Source organism: Boleophthalmus pectinirostris, unplaced genomic scaffold (assembly GCF_026225935.1).
Source record: "Boleophthalmus pectinirostris isolate CB_2022bp ecotype Guang Dong unplaced genomic scaffold, ASM2622593v1 HiC_scaffold_22, whole genome shotgun sequence".
Lineage (NCBI taxonomy): Eukaryota > Metazoa > Chordata > Actinopteri > Gobiiformes > Gobiidae > Boleophthalmus > Boleophthalmus pectinirostris.
Window position 1 is genome coordinate 24,627,939 of NW_026571190.1, and position 12,669 is coordinate 24,640,607.

The 12,669-nt window shown below is 43.4% G+C and overlaps 1 protein-coding gene across 2 annotated transcripts in view; it reads left to right on the top strand.

Moving 5' to 3' along the window:
- ttbk1a (tau tubulin kinase 1a) overlaps positions 1–12,669 on the top strand; it is a 57,096-nt gene that overhangs the window by 40,134 nt on the left and 4,293 nt on the right. For both annotated transcript variants that reach the window (XM_055158190.1, XM_055158191.1), the window contains exons 16-20: positions 2,417–2,743; positions 3,095–3,586; positions 9,418–9,739; positions 10,202–10,382; positions 10,958–11,128. In XM_055158190.1, coding sequence (XP_055014165.1) covers positions 2,417–2,743; positions 3,095–3,586; positions 9,418–9,739; positions 10,202–10,382; positions 10,958–11,128 — 1,493 coding nt within the window. The remainder of the gene's footprint in view (positions 1–2,416; positions 2,744–3,094; positions 3,587–9,417; positions 9,740–10,201; positions 10,383–10,957; positions 11,129–12,669) is intronic.

Below are 12,669 nucleotides of genomic sequence, written 5' to 3' on the forward strand. Positions count from 1 at the left end.
TCAGGAATGTTCTTGATGGTCGTGCCGTGCGTTGTTTTGTCCTTTTAGATAAAAATAGTGTGTTTTAACCAAGGGCTTTTTTCTTAAATGTGACTGAAGCGTTCTGTCTGTGTCCAGAGGTAGAATGTTGTCATCAGAAAGTCGTGACTCAAGGCTCCAAAAATGTGTAGACTTGATGTGCTGTTTTTTATTCATTCAAATCACCTTCACTAAGTCATAACTGTGGTAGATAATACAACAGTAGACACAGTGTTTTGGTTCCCCAAGATAATTTCAGTTGTACCCAGGACTAGAGTATAATTTACTGCCTAAAATATTTAACATCCAACTCTTAAAGGTCCTATATTACGCAATACTGACTTTTGTGAGTTTTAAGCCAAAAAAACATATTTGGAGTTGTGTTTTTTTTTTTTGTGTTCACACATTTGAGTAAGCCTTTATTATTAGTTTGTCTAAAAGCTCAAAATGCACATTTCCACCTTGTGATGTCATGAAGTGGTAGTTTCAAGTTAAGTTAAGTAAAGATAGGCAATTCAGGGGTGTATTTTCAATATCTCATATGCAGGATGTGTGTGTTAAACATGTGTGAATGAAACAAAACACAACTCCAGGTATGTTTTTAATGAGGAAACAACATGGTAACATACTAGTATATCAGGAAAGCACATAATATGGGCCCTTTAACATTGATCCTTGTTGAGGCGTATGAATGTTTAGCCGCTAGCCATTTACCGCTAGCTGTAGTGGGTGTTTCGAGCTCCACACTGTTGTTTTTCCTCAAAGGGCTACATTCAAATATGCTCCACGCTGCTCGCTTTGAGTCCATCCATCAGCTTCTGAATGGGGTCAAACCACCGAGAATGTACCACGCGCTGCTAACATTTACTTTGCACGCTTTGTTTACACTGCACAGGCTGAGGTTTGGGTTCAGATCGGATGGCAAAGCTTTTTCATGTTACTGGAAATATCTGTGATTCTTTTGTAAATATTTTATTAAGTACAAAAATGGAGCCTCAAGTTAGAAAAAATCCTTAAAGGCCCTATATTATGCAAAATGGACTCCTGTGAGTTTTTTTTAGCCATGTTGTTTACCTCCTCAAAAACATACCCAGAGTTCAGCTTTGTTTCATTCACACGTTTGAGTAGCCCTGCATTATTGAGTTTGTACATCTCCCAAGCTCAAAATGCTCTGTTCCACCTTGCTGAACAGCTATTTTTAGGTTTAATTGAATTACAGACTACAGAGAAGTGTGAGTGAAACAAAACACAACTCCAGATATGTTTTTGATGAGGCTACAAGATTGTAACATAGATTTTAAAATGAGCATAATATACAGTAGACCCTTTGTTTGTGTTCAATCAATGAAAATAGTCATACAGGAAAAAAGGGACAATGGATCTGTATTGGTTCTGCTTTGATTGTACTTGTTTTCTGAAACAGCATGTGTAGCCAGTTAGATCAGATCAGGTGGCATAGTGTTCTTTACCTGCACAAGGAGGGCGGGTGTTTGTGCCATGTGACTGTTCTGACCACTCAGAGCGAGAGCAGGCTAGGGCGGAGCAACCAATTCCACTTAATATTATTTTGTTAAGTTGTTAAAAAATTGCATATACATTTGCAAAGTTCATGAACATTTGCTGAGCTGCTCCACATTGTACATGATTCTCTTGTATATTATTAAAGCCAGTGTACATTAAAGGCAATAAGAGCAGGGTTGGTGTTACTTTTCACTTGTAAAATACATGTAAGCATTTCTTTTATACCACACGTATCACTGTACAGTAACTGCTTGTATAATTTCAGGTTTAAAAACGCATGTATCTGAAACTTTTTGTAAACCCTGCGATAACCGTGTACAGGACTTTAGAAAGCCATGTCCATGTGGCAGATAGCGCTGAATCGCATGTTTGTACAGGCCGTTTGTGAATATCTCTGAAGGAAACACTTGAACACATTGACTGCGTGCTGTCAAGAAGAAACTCTGCAATGCATTTTTGTGCCTTTTATATCAATGTATGTAATCTAGACAATCTTTAAGAGCTTGTGTACAACCAAACTACAATGAAATAAACAGATTTGGGGCAAATAAAATGTTTTTTGTCTGATCCTTGAATTATTGTTGCATTGTGGCAGTGGCTGTCTCCTCCTCTCAGTAAGGCAGTTATGGAATAAACTTTTGATCTCTCAGAGTGGAGTGTGCATGTTCTCCCTGTATTACTGTGGCTGGGTGGTTATCCTGTTTTTTCCACTCAGTAAGGAGGTTGAGGATTAGACTCCTGATCTCTCCAAAACCTATATTTATGTGTCTGCCATACTGAATAATGTTCTGGTAAACTTGTATGCAATCGAATATTATTTTGTAGTTATTTATTTTTTATGTTCATGTTGATGCTGATACATCTCTCTCTCATCCAGGTGGTGATACAGTCTTCCACAGAGAAGACCCCCTCGCCGACATCACCAGACTATCGAACCAAAGGTGCTGACGATGAGAAGCAGCACTTCCACATCCTGCCTCAGCTCCAGGCCAAACGCGCAGACTTCCTCACTGTGGTGCTCACTGGAACATTACCACCACGTCGCAGTTTCGCCACTCCCGAAGACGTCCCTGAGCCTCCAGGACCACGTGACGATGACGTGACCAAGAGCGAGTCCAACAGCGAGGCCAGTCAGAAGAGCACAGAGAGGAGCCAGGAGGCTGCTCACTCAACACTTATGGCAGAAGACCAGAAGGGACCCAAGGTTTGTGATTCACATCAGTGTGTCTGTAAAGTTCCATTGAAAGATAAAGTACCTATCAAATTTCGGATAAACCATCACATTCAGCTAATTTTTTCTGTTTGTGTCCAAACTTCTGACTGGCAGTGTACAGAAATAGATGGTTTCTAGATGGGAGCTAAAATATCTTGATTGCTAATACAGTGTCCAGATGACCAACACTGAAAACTTCTCACATTTAACTACTCTTGGATGAATTAGAATGAATTACATCGTCTCATAAACTGAGAAGATTACAACTGAGTAGCCTCCTTCCTGCCGCTGGTCTTGAACAGTGTTGGATCCGAATGAGTCTAAATAAAGATATGTTTCCAGGTTTCAGGTGCGGAGAATGACCAAGATCTGGAGGATGCTTCCAAAACGCTGGTGTTATTTTCCCCAGGAGACACACGGAAGACTCCATCAGGCGGAGACACTGGTCTGGAACCGGAGCTGGCCACTGCCTGTGCTCTCACTCCCCGAAATGAGCGCCCAATGATGGGGGAGGCACTGCAGCTTGAGCCTCCTGACACTGGACGGCTCTCCCCAGCTCTGAGGTCCGACCTGCGGCCCTCCACGCCCATAGCTCCGGCCTCTCCACCCTTCACCAAAGTGGAGCGAACATTCATCCACATCGCTGAGACGTCACACCTCAATGTTATGTCTTCCAACGGGCATTCGGCCAAAGACACAGAGGTCATTCTGAACCAAGCGGGAGTTGAGGAGCGGCCCAAGTTGGACACGAGTCTAGAGGCGATTCCATCAGAAAATGGGCCGGCCTTGGAGGTCCAAGCTGTAACACCTGTGCAGGAGCTAACACAGACACAAGTAAGACACTGTCACTATTCTACAATAAACTTAAACAGAGATGGACTAAATTTTATGTACAGTACAGTACAACCAGTACAGAAACCAAATTCAAGCCTATTCAGCAGGTTTCAAAGTAGAAGTGGCTAAATTCAGCCAGACAAGTTTGATCTGCTTTCCCACTGAGAAACACGGACCCAGTGCCACACGTATACGTCTTGCTGGAGCAGTCGGTGTGGCTGTCCTTGCATGGCTGTGGTTTCACAAGGTTACGCACGTAAATGCCGATGCGTGCAGTGTGTTTAGGACCTTGGTCTTGAGCCACATACTAGTTTGACACGCACGCGCACACACACACACACACACACACACAGACAGCACAGATCAATGGCAATGTTCCTCAATCATTGGTTTTGAGAGCATTGTGTCAGGGTGTACAACTGCGGTTTAGTCCCACACTCCTGGATGTCGGCCCTCTCTCAACTGAGCCTCTGGAGTCTCCAAGCCTGTTAAGGGAGGGTAAGGGGTGCTTACTGCGTCACAGAAGAGTCTGTCTCACATGTTCAGGAAGACTGTTCCAGGTTTTAGCTGCATGAACCTGAAACGCTGACTCCCCTTGTTTAGTCCTGACTCTGGGCACCAGCAGGAGGCCGGTCCCTGAGGTCCTCAGAGTGCGAGATGGTTCATATGACACTAACATGTCACAGATGTACTTTGGTGCTCAGCCATGGAGAGACTTGTACACAAGCAGAGCTGCTTTAAAGTCTATTCTCTGAGGCACAGGAAGCCAGTGCAGAGACCTGAGCACAGGACTTATGTGCTCGTACTTCCTAGTTCAAGTAAGGACCCGAGCTGCAGCATTCTGGATGTTCTGCAGCGTCTCACAGCTCGTTTGGAGAGACCAGTGAGCAAACCATTACAGTAGTCTAATCTACTGGAGACAAACGCATGGATAAGTTTCTCCAAGTCTACTTTAGACAGTAAACCTTTGATTTTTGCTATGTTTTTTAGATGGTAAAACGCTGCAGATGTTATTGATTTGATGTGGCTGTTAAAGTTCAAGTCTGAGTCCATTATTACCCCTAGATTTCTTGCCTGATTTGAAGGTTTTAGAGAGAGAGACTGGAGGTGACTGCTGACACTGTCCCTTTGTTTCTGTGGACCAAAGACTATGACTTCAGTCTTGTCAGAGTTTAGCTGGAGAAAGTTGTTTTGCATCCACACACTGATCTGTTGGATGCAGTGACCAAGTGACTCCACTGGTCCATAGTCTCCTGCTGCCAGAGAGACGTAGATCTGAGTGTCATCTGCATAATTGTGGTAGGACACATTATTGCTGCTTATTAACTGGCCTAATGGCAGCATGTAGAGATTGAACAACAGGGGGCCCAGGACTGACCCCTGAGGCACCCCACAGGTCAGGGCCATGTGATCTGAGACACAGTTTCCAATTTCAACAAAATACTTCCTGTCTTCTAGATAGGACTTGAACCAGTTTAGTACAGAACCAGAGATGCCCACCCAGTCCTCTAGTCTCTGTAAGAGGATCCCATGATCGACAGTGTCAAAAGCAGCACTAAGATCTAACAGGATCAAGACTGAGACTTTGCCTGCATCAGTGTTCAGGCGGATGTCATTTGTCACCTTGATAAGAGCAGTCTCAGTGCTGTGGTGGGCTCTAAAACCTGACTGGAAAACATCGAAGGAGTTGTTCATTTGGAGAAAGTTCGTAAGCTGTTGGTAAACAGCTTTTTCAAGGACTTTGCCAAAAAACGGCAGATTTGAGATGGGTCGGAAATTGTTCAGTACTGTGGCATCAAGACTGCTCTTCTTTAGGAGAGGCTTAATGACCGCAGTTTTCAACACGTTTGGGAATGTTCCAGATTGAAGTGACATGTTCACTATGTGAGTGAGTGGTGAAAGTAAACTGTTGAGGACGGACTTTAGAAATCTAGTGGGTAACATGTCCAGGCAGCAAGTAGATGAACTCAGACTGGTAACGATCTCTAAAACAGTTTTGTCAGTTACAGGTGCAAAGTGATTCAGCTCTAAGTGTCTCTGTGGCTGCATGCTTGTTATTTGTGTTGTGGAATTGATGGCATTTTTGATGCCCTGAACTTTGTCATTAAAGAAAACTGCAAACTCATTACATTTAGATGTGGAAATTAGTTCTAGTGGCAGTGGAGCTGGAGGGTTTGTTAATCTGTTCACTGTTGCAAACAGGACACGAGAGTTGTTACTGCAATTACCAATAATGTCCGAAAAATACTTCTCTCTTGTTTTACTCAAAGTGTAGTTGTACATATGCATTGTTCCTCTGTAAATCTCATAATGAACCTGGAGGTTTGACTTGCGCCATTTCCGCTCAGCCTTCCGGCACTCCCTTTTCTGTGCTCTGACTGAGTCATCATTCCTCCACGGAGCTTTTTGCCTATCTTTAACCATTTTAACCTTTATCGCGGCGATGGCATCCAGAACATTCAAAACACTCAAAGTCACAGAGTTCAACACATCATCAACATTAGAACATGAGGCAATTTCAGAATTTATCATTTCCATGAACAGTGCACCTGTGTTATCATTTATGTGTCTTCTTCGAACAACTGTAGGAGCAGCCGGTGGTTTGGGAATAACAGACAGGTCAAAGAAGACACAGAAATGATCAGACAGAGCAACATCAACTACACACTGACATTTGAAATATTTACACCCTTTGTAATGAGCAGGTCCAGAGTGTGCCCTCTGTTGTGAGTGGGCTCACTGACATGCTGAGTCAGACCAAAAGTTTCAAGGACAACACTAAGCTCTTTGGCATTTTTGTCACACACATTATCCACATGTACATTAAAATCACCTGTAATGACTAAACCATCAAAGTCTGTGCATACAACTGAAAGCATCTCAGTAAAATCATCAATAAAACTTTGACAGTGCTGAGGAGGTTTGTATATGACTATGTAGAGTATGGACGGTGATTGTTTTAGCTCCATTTTGAAGGAAACATACTCAAATGATGAAAACACCCCAAATGACAACCTGTGTGTAACCAAATGATCTCTAAAAAATGCACACACTCCTCCACCCTTTTTATTTGCTCGTGTTTCAGATTCAAATTTGAAGACTGGATGTTATCTTCTTACAGGGAATGTGAACTAAATTTCTCTGATTAGACAGTCTAACACTCCTTCTTTTAATCCGTCTACGTGTTGTAACTGGAGATATAGCTCCATCGCAGGGCCCCAGCCTGATATTACCTTTATCATGACTGTATGTCCTGGGACAACAGAGGCCCTGTGCGTCCTAGCTCTTGGTGATAACAGCTCTGGGGAAAGGCAGGGGAAGGCGAGCAGGGGAGAGTTTGGGTGAGTGACCAGGTGAGGGACCAGGTGAGGGCCGAGGGGGTGGCCGAGGAGGTGGAATACAGGGAGGTTTGGGTGAGGGACCAGGTAAGGACCGAGGAGGTGGAGTAGGGGGAGGTTTGGGTGAGGGTAGAGCTGAGAGAGTCTCTGGTGGTGAAACAGGCACAGTTTTGTATGGGGGAGAGTTCAACATAGTTGATGTCAGAACCCTTGACCGTGCTATATTAGGTGTGAGAGGAACCATCTTGATTCCCGATCTGATGAGGCTTTCTAGATGGTTGGGCAGTGCCATGGGTGAAGGTGGGGAGGAGAAGGAGAGTGAAGAGTCCGTTGATGGAGTAGATGTAGCAATGGGGACTCCAGGCTGGTCTGTGGGCAGCGGAGGTGATGGGTGTGCTGGTGGCGCTGGGGGAGGTGGTGGTGGTGTAGCTGACTCATTCTCTGGGGGAGGTGGTGCTGCTGACTTATTCTCTGGGGGAGGGGAAGGTGGTGATGCTGACTTGTTCTCTGGGGGAGGGGGAGGTGGTTCTGCTGACTTGTTCTCTGGGGGAGGGGAGGTGGTTCTGCTGACTTGTTCTCTGGGGAGGGGAGGTGGTTCTGCTAACTTGTTCTCTGGGGGGGGGGAGGTGGTTCTGCTGACTTGTTCTCTGGGGAGGGGGAGGTGGTTCTGCTGACTTGTTCTCTGGGGGAGTGGGAGGTGGTGATGCTGCTGAGTTGTTGTCTGGGGGAGGGGGAAGTGGTTGTGGTTGTGGCAGTGGTGGTGCTGTCAATGGTGCTGACTTGTTGGCTGGTTCTCTGTTTGGTGCAGTAGGGATGCTTCTCCCATTTCTCTTTTCTCTCACTGGATGCACAGGACCCTGTCCAGGCCGGTGCCTCAGAGCGTGGAGGAGGTTTTCCGTCAACACTCTCACTCCACCTCTGCTTAGGTGTGGGCCATTTCCCTCAAACAGGTCCTTCTGTTTCCAAAAAAGATCAAAGTTCTCAATGTAGTGCAATCCTCTGGCCGCACACACGTTCAGCAGCCACGTGTTCAGCTGAAACAGTCGGGTAAATTTGTTCCTGTTCCTTAGGTCTATGTTGGGAAGAGGTCCACTGATAAATGTCTTAACCTCCACTTTATTAAGCTCCTCGAATAATTTAGTGAAATCCCTTTTCAAGACTTCACTCTGTTCCATTCTGATGTCCACTGCACCCACGTGCACAATCAGCTGTTTAACCCCTTGGTGTGTTGACAAAACTTTTGGCAGGAGTTTTGTTATCTCAGAAACAGTGTAGGTCGGGTAGCAGCATGTTAGGATTTTTCTGTGACTCACACCACTGATAGCCCCGTCTCCTAGCAGCAACGTATCTCTGACCTTGACGTTTGGCACAGATTCCCGGTATGCCTGCACTCTTTTGCCAACTTTATTGTTCTTGTTTTGTGATGACAGTACATTATCCGTTTGTACGTTAACATCAGTCTGTAACAGTGGTGAAAATCTGTTTGTTAGCTTTATTGTGGGTGATATAACGATATTAGCATTGTCTTTTATCACTCGCTGCGCTGGCTTAGCATTTTGGTCTGTACCAAGTTTTGGAAAAGACACAGTATCACTCAGGTTTAAGTTGAAAGAATTTTCACCCCCTTCTCTGGAAGTCACTGTTGGTTGCTCACCACTGGAAGTCACTGGTAGCATCTGATGAAGTCCTTTTTCAGTTTCTAAAGCAAATATCCGTGCTTGTAGCTCATAAATTTCTTGTTGATAGTTCCAACAGCGCTCACAGATAGAATTCCCTTGGTTTCTTCTCCCCGACATGTTGGCTCATCAGATGATTTGTTAAAAAATGTAAAAATGTTTGAAAGTATTAATTTACTTAAATGGAAATCAAAAATAGACACATTATCAAAAATAGACACATTATCCGTTGTTTGAGGAGGTAAACTGATTAAAAAGCGAAAACAGCAGGAGCAAGCAAGGATAGCGTCCGCACTCTTCAGAAGCAGGAAGTAACTTTATTTATAATAACTTTAATAACTTTAATAATAACTTTATGATTAACCACCAGTTAATTAGAAATAGACCAACAAGAAAACAAACAGGAAAAAGATAGATTTGATAATAAATACTGATTCTGATACCACAATGACACTATTTTCTTTCTTTAGACAATAGAATGCAATTTTCAGCATCAAATTATTGCATGTTCTTTTATTTCACCAAGTGGTCTTATATCTGCATAATCCTTCAGTCGTCCAGGTAGGCAATAAAAGCATCTTATAATTGAATAAATGCAAGATAGATAAGTTTAATGCCATACTGTGGAACATTCCAGGAAAAGCAATAACATCTCCATAGACAAGTAGACTGTAGATAGACACTCTACTATAAAATAAAAATAGTGCACCTTCAAGTAGTTACTAATGAACAATTTATCCAAATGAAATAAATCTATGTTCTTGCGTAATAAAGCCTAAGTCTTAAGGTGTAGTTGTCATCATTATTTCTTTTATAGGAATCGGCAGAGTTAGAGGATGCAACGTCTCGCCCCTCAGAGCAGCCAGCTGCGGTTATACAGAGGGCAGAGGACAGACCCAAACTCCGGAGCAGGATCCCAGTGCTCGTCTCAGAGGAGGACTCTGGCTCAGAGCGCTCCTCTTCGGTGTCAGCCCGGGCGCGTTTCCAGAGGGCTCGGCACATGGGGCTGGCCCGGTTGGTGGTGGAGCAGCAGGGCCGATGGGTGGGACGCAGGAGGGGGCTCTCAGGGACCTCATCTTCACTGTCCTCAGGCGACGAAGAAAAGCGTAACACCGCATCAGAGGACGACCACAGCAGAGGTGGGACAGACATCATAGTTATATTTTGTTTCCCACATGTCCTGGAAATGAAGTAGTGGTAGCAATAGTAAAAAACTGTACTCAAGTGAGAGTAAATATTATTCAAGTAGAAGTACAAGTTAGTGGTCTAAGAAAGTAACAGTATAAAAGTATTTGGGAAAGCAACTACTTAAGTAAGAGTAATTTACAGTGTAACTGTTGGTACATAACATCTGATTTACTGTCATTTAAAGTTAACTGGAAGTACAATATTAAATAACTTGCAATGTGATATTTTTATAGAATAGACACAAAAATGAGTATTGTTGCTTCAATAAAAATGTTATATGCTGCTAGAAAAGTACTCTGAAACTTTCTTTATTTCTTTAAAATGTAACTGAGAAACTGTAACCTCTGAAAGTACAAGCAATACACCAGGCATTTGACTATATAAGATGTTTTGTTTCTGTCACTCATCTTCAGAATACACGTCAGATGAATCCAAGAGGAGCTCCAGGCTGAGGACCACAGAGGAGCAGGGGTCCAGAGAAGGCCGGAGCAGGATTCCACGGCCACTTACCCCAATCAGGAAGCCTGTGGTTGGGCTGACTACTGCAGCCAATCCCCCTCACACAGAAGCAAGTGGAACCAAAGTTACCAGTGGGTATGTGTGGTTTGGTACCTTAGATGCCCTCCCATCCTTTAGAAACCTGTGATCCTGTGTGTCAGATGCTCTCCCATCCTTCTGTATCCATGTGTGTCAGGTCAGTTGCCCTCTCATCCTCCCATCTTTGTAGTGTTAGACTGAAATGGGGGGATATCAATTGTCTCTAGTTAATCTGCAGATGTTAAGGTGTGGTTGGATAAGTATAACGGAAGAATGGAGCTTTGTGGACTTTACGTAGTTTCAAAAACACATTTTGTGCTGCATTCAGTGGCGTCTGTTATTCCCAGTAGTTGGGGACATCACACAAGACTGCCCTGATTACAGACAGGTGTTTCTGATTCCAAACACCTGGCTGCATGGGTGGAGTTTAAAATGTGGATAACTGGATGGAGATCAATCACACTGTCCAATCACACTGTTTTTTATACTTCCAGACCCCACCCCTCTTCCTATCTCACTCTTTTCTTTAGGCAGGCACTGCCCAGTTAAGAGGCTCCATTTAAAATGTGCTCATGGGTGAAGTTTAGGTGTTTAGTCCCACTTTAACAATATTTTCTTTGATTATTCTTCAGGTCTCAGAGAGTACCCCTGACCCCATTAAGCTCTCAACGTAAATCCAGTAAAGGTGTTCCTGCACGCTCCTCATCTAGCTCTGCCCCTCGCTCCGGTGCAGTTTTGTCCAGCAGCACCCGGATGCCTCTCCGCCCCCTCAGCTCCACCCACAGCCGCTTAGACAGCCCAAGGTAAATAAATTACATTTTCTTATTTTTGTTACCTATGTTATTTGTGCTTTTAACTTGCCTTATGTGGTCCTCTGTGTCTTATTTTATTATTGTAAAAAACAACCTTTTTGTTTATTATATCTAATTATAATTTTGTTATTTTTAGTTTTCTGGTTAGTTTTATACATTAAAAGTAGTTCTAGACTTTAGACTTTGGACTTTAGATTAAATGCGTCATTTGGCACAGTGGACAATAATATATCTCTTCACAGATTGGAAACCTGGGCTGGATTTAAGGGGACAGTCCTAAAATAGCTGAGTTCTTTCCTAAAAGAAGGGACATACTGTGTAATTATTGGAAATTATAACTCTATTCCTGTTGCAGTTTTTGTAGGGAGTTCCGCAGGGGTCCATTATTGGTCTCCTGCTTTTCATTCTGTATATGTTGCCCAGGGGCCATCATCCCTGCACACTTACACCTGACACATGGGGTTTTGGAGGTTCACGTTGCTCTTTTCTCTTCCTCGCTGATCTGATGTCCATAGTGTTTCATTCAGTTTCCAAAAGTACTCGGTGTTAAAGTGATGATTGCCACTACATGTGTTGGACACTATATTGTTGTATATACATATATATATATATATATATTATATATATATATATTATATATATATATATATATATAATATATATATATATATATAATTTAATAAAGGTGGCTTCTGTCAGAGCAAGTCAAAGCGGCCAGGAATTGCAGCTACCAAGTTAGCTAAAAAGTTAAACATGACTCCTGGCACATGTATCTTTCTAACCTGGTGAGCTTATTCTGAAAAGATGTCTACACAACGTGAGGACACAGGCTCTGTTGGTGCTGAGTCCTACCCTGAGTCCCCTGAGTACCCTGAGTCCTACCCTGAGTCCTACCCTGAGTCCTACCCTGAGTCCTACCCTGAGTCCTACCCTGAGTCCTACCCTGAGTCCTACACTGAGTCCTACACTGAGTTCAGTCTTACTGAATAAGTTTTTGTTATCTTTTCATTTTGTTTAGAATTTCCCACTCTCTGAACAGTGAATTAAAACATTTGATTATGCAGGGCGGGTTTGCATGCTGACAACTCTGAACGCATTGACTGAGATGAGTGACAGGAGAAAGCAAGAGAGAGGGAGAGACATAGACTGACGTGTGGGCACATGTTTTATAGTTACTATGGCGGTACCCTCAGGACTGGTGTTTGGGTGGGGTGGTAAGGTACTCACTGTACATGCCCATTTAAAACAAGCCCCCCGGGGTGCTGTCTTGTGCTTGCTGTGATGGGAGAGAGAAAAGGAGACCTAGTCCCCATTCAGGTCCAGTGTGTACCCACTGTCAGAAAGAACAGGTTTTAATAGTTTTAGAACGGTGAACTCAGTAAAGATGTGAATAATTTTGGTCATTGAACACTGTCGTGTTCCTCCATGCGTAACTTGGAACAGCCATTTGTATTCAATTGGGACAATCAAGGTATGCACAGTGCATACAGACGTACCCCTGCAGGAGCCACAGTATTACCCTTTGGTCAAAA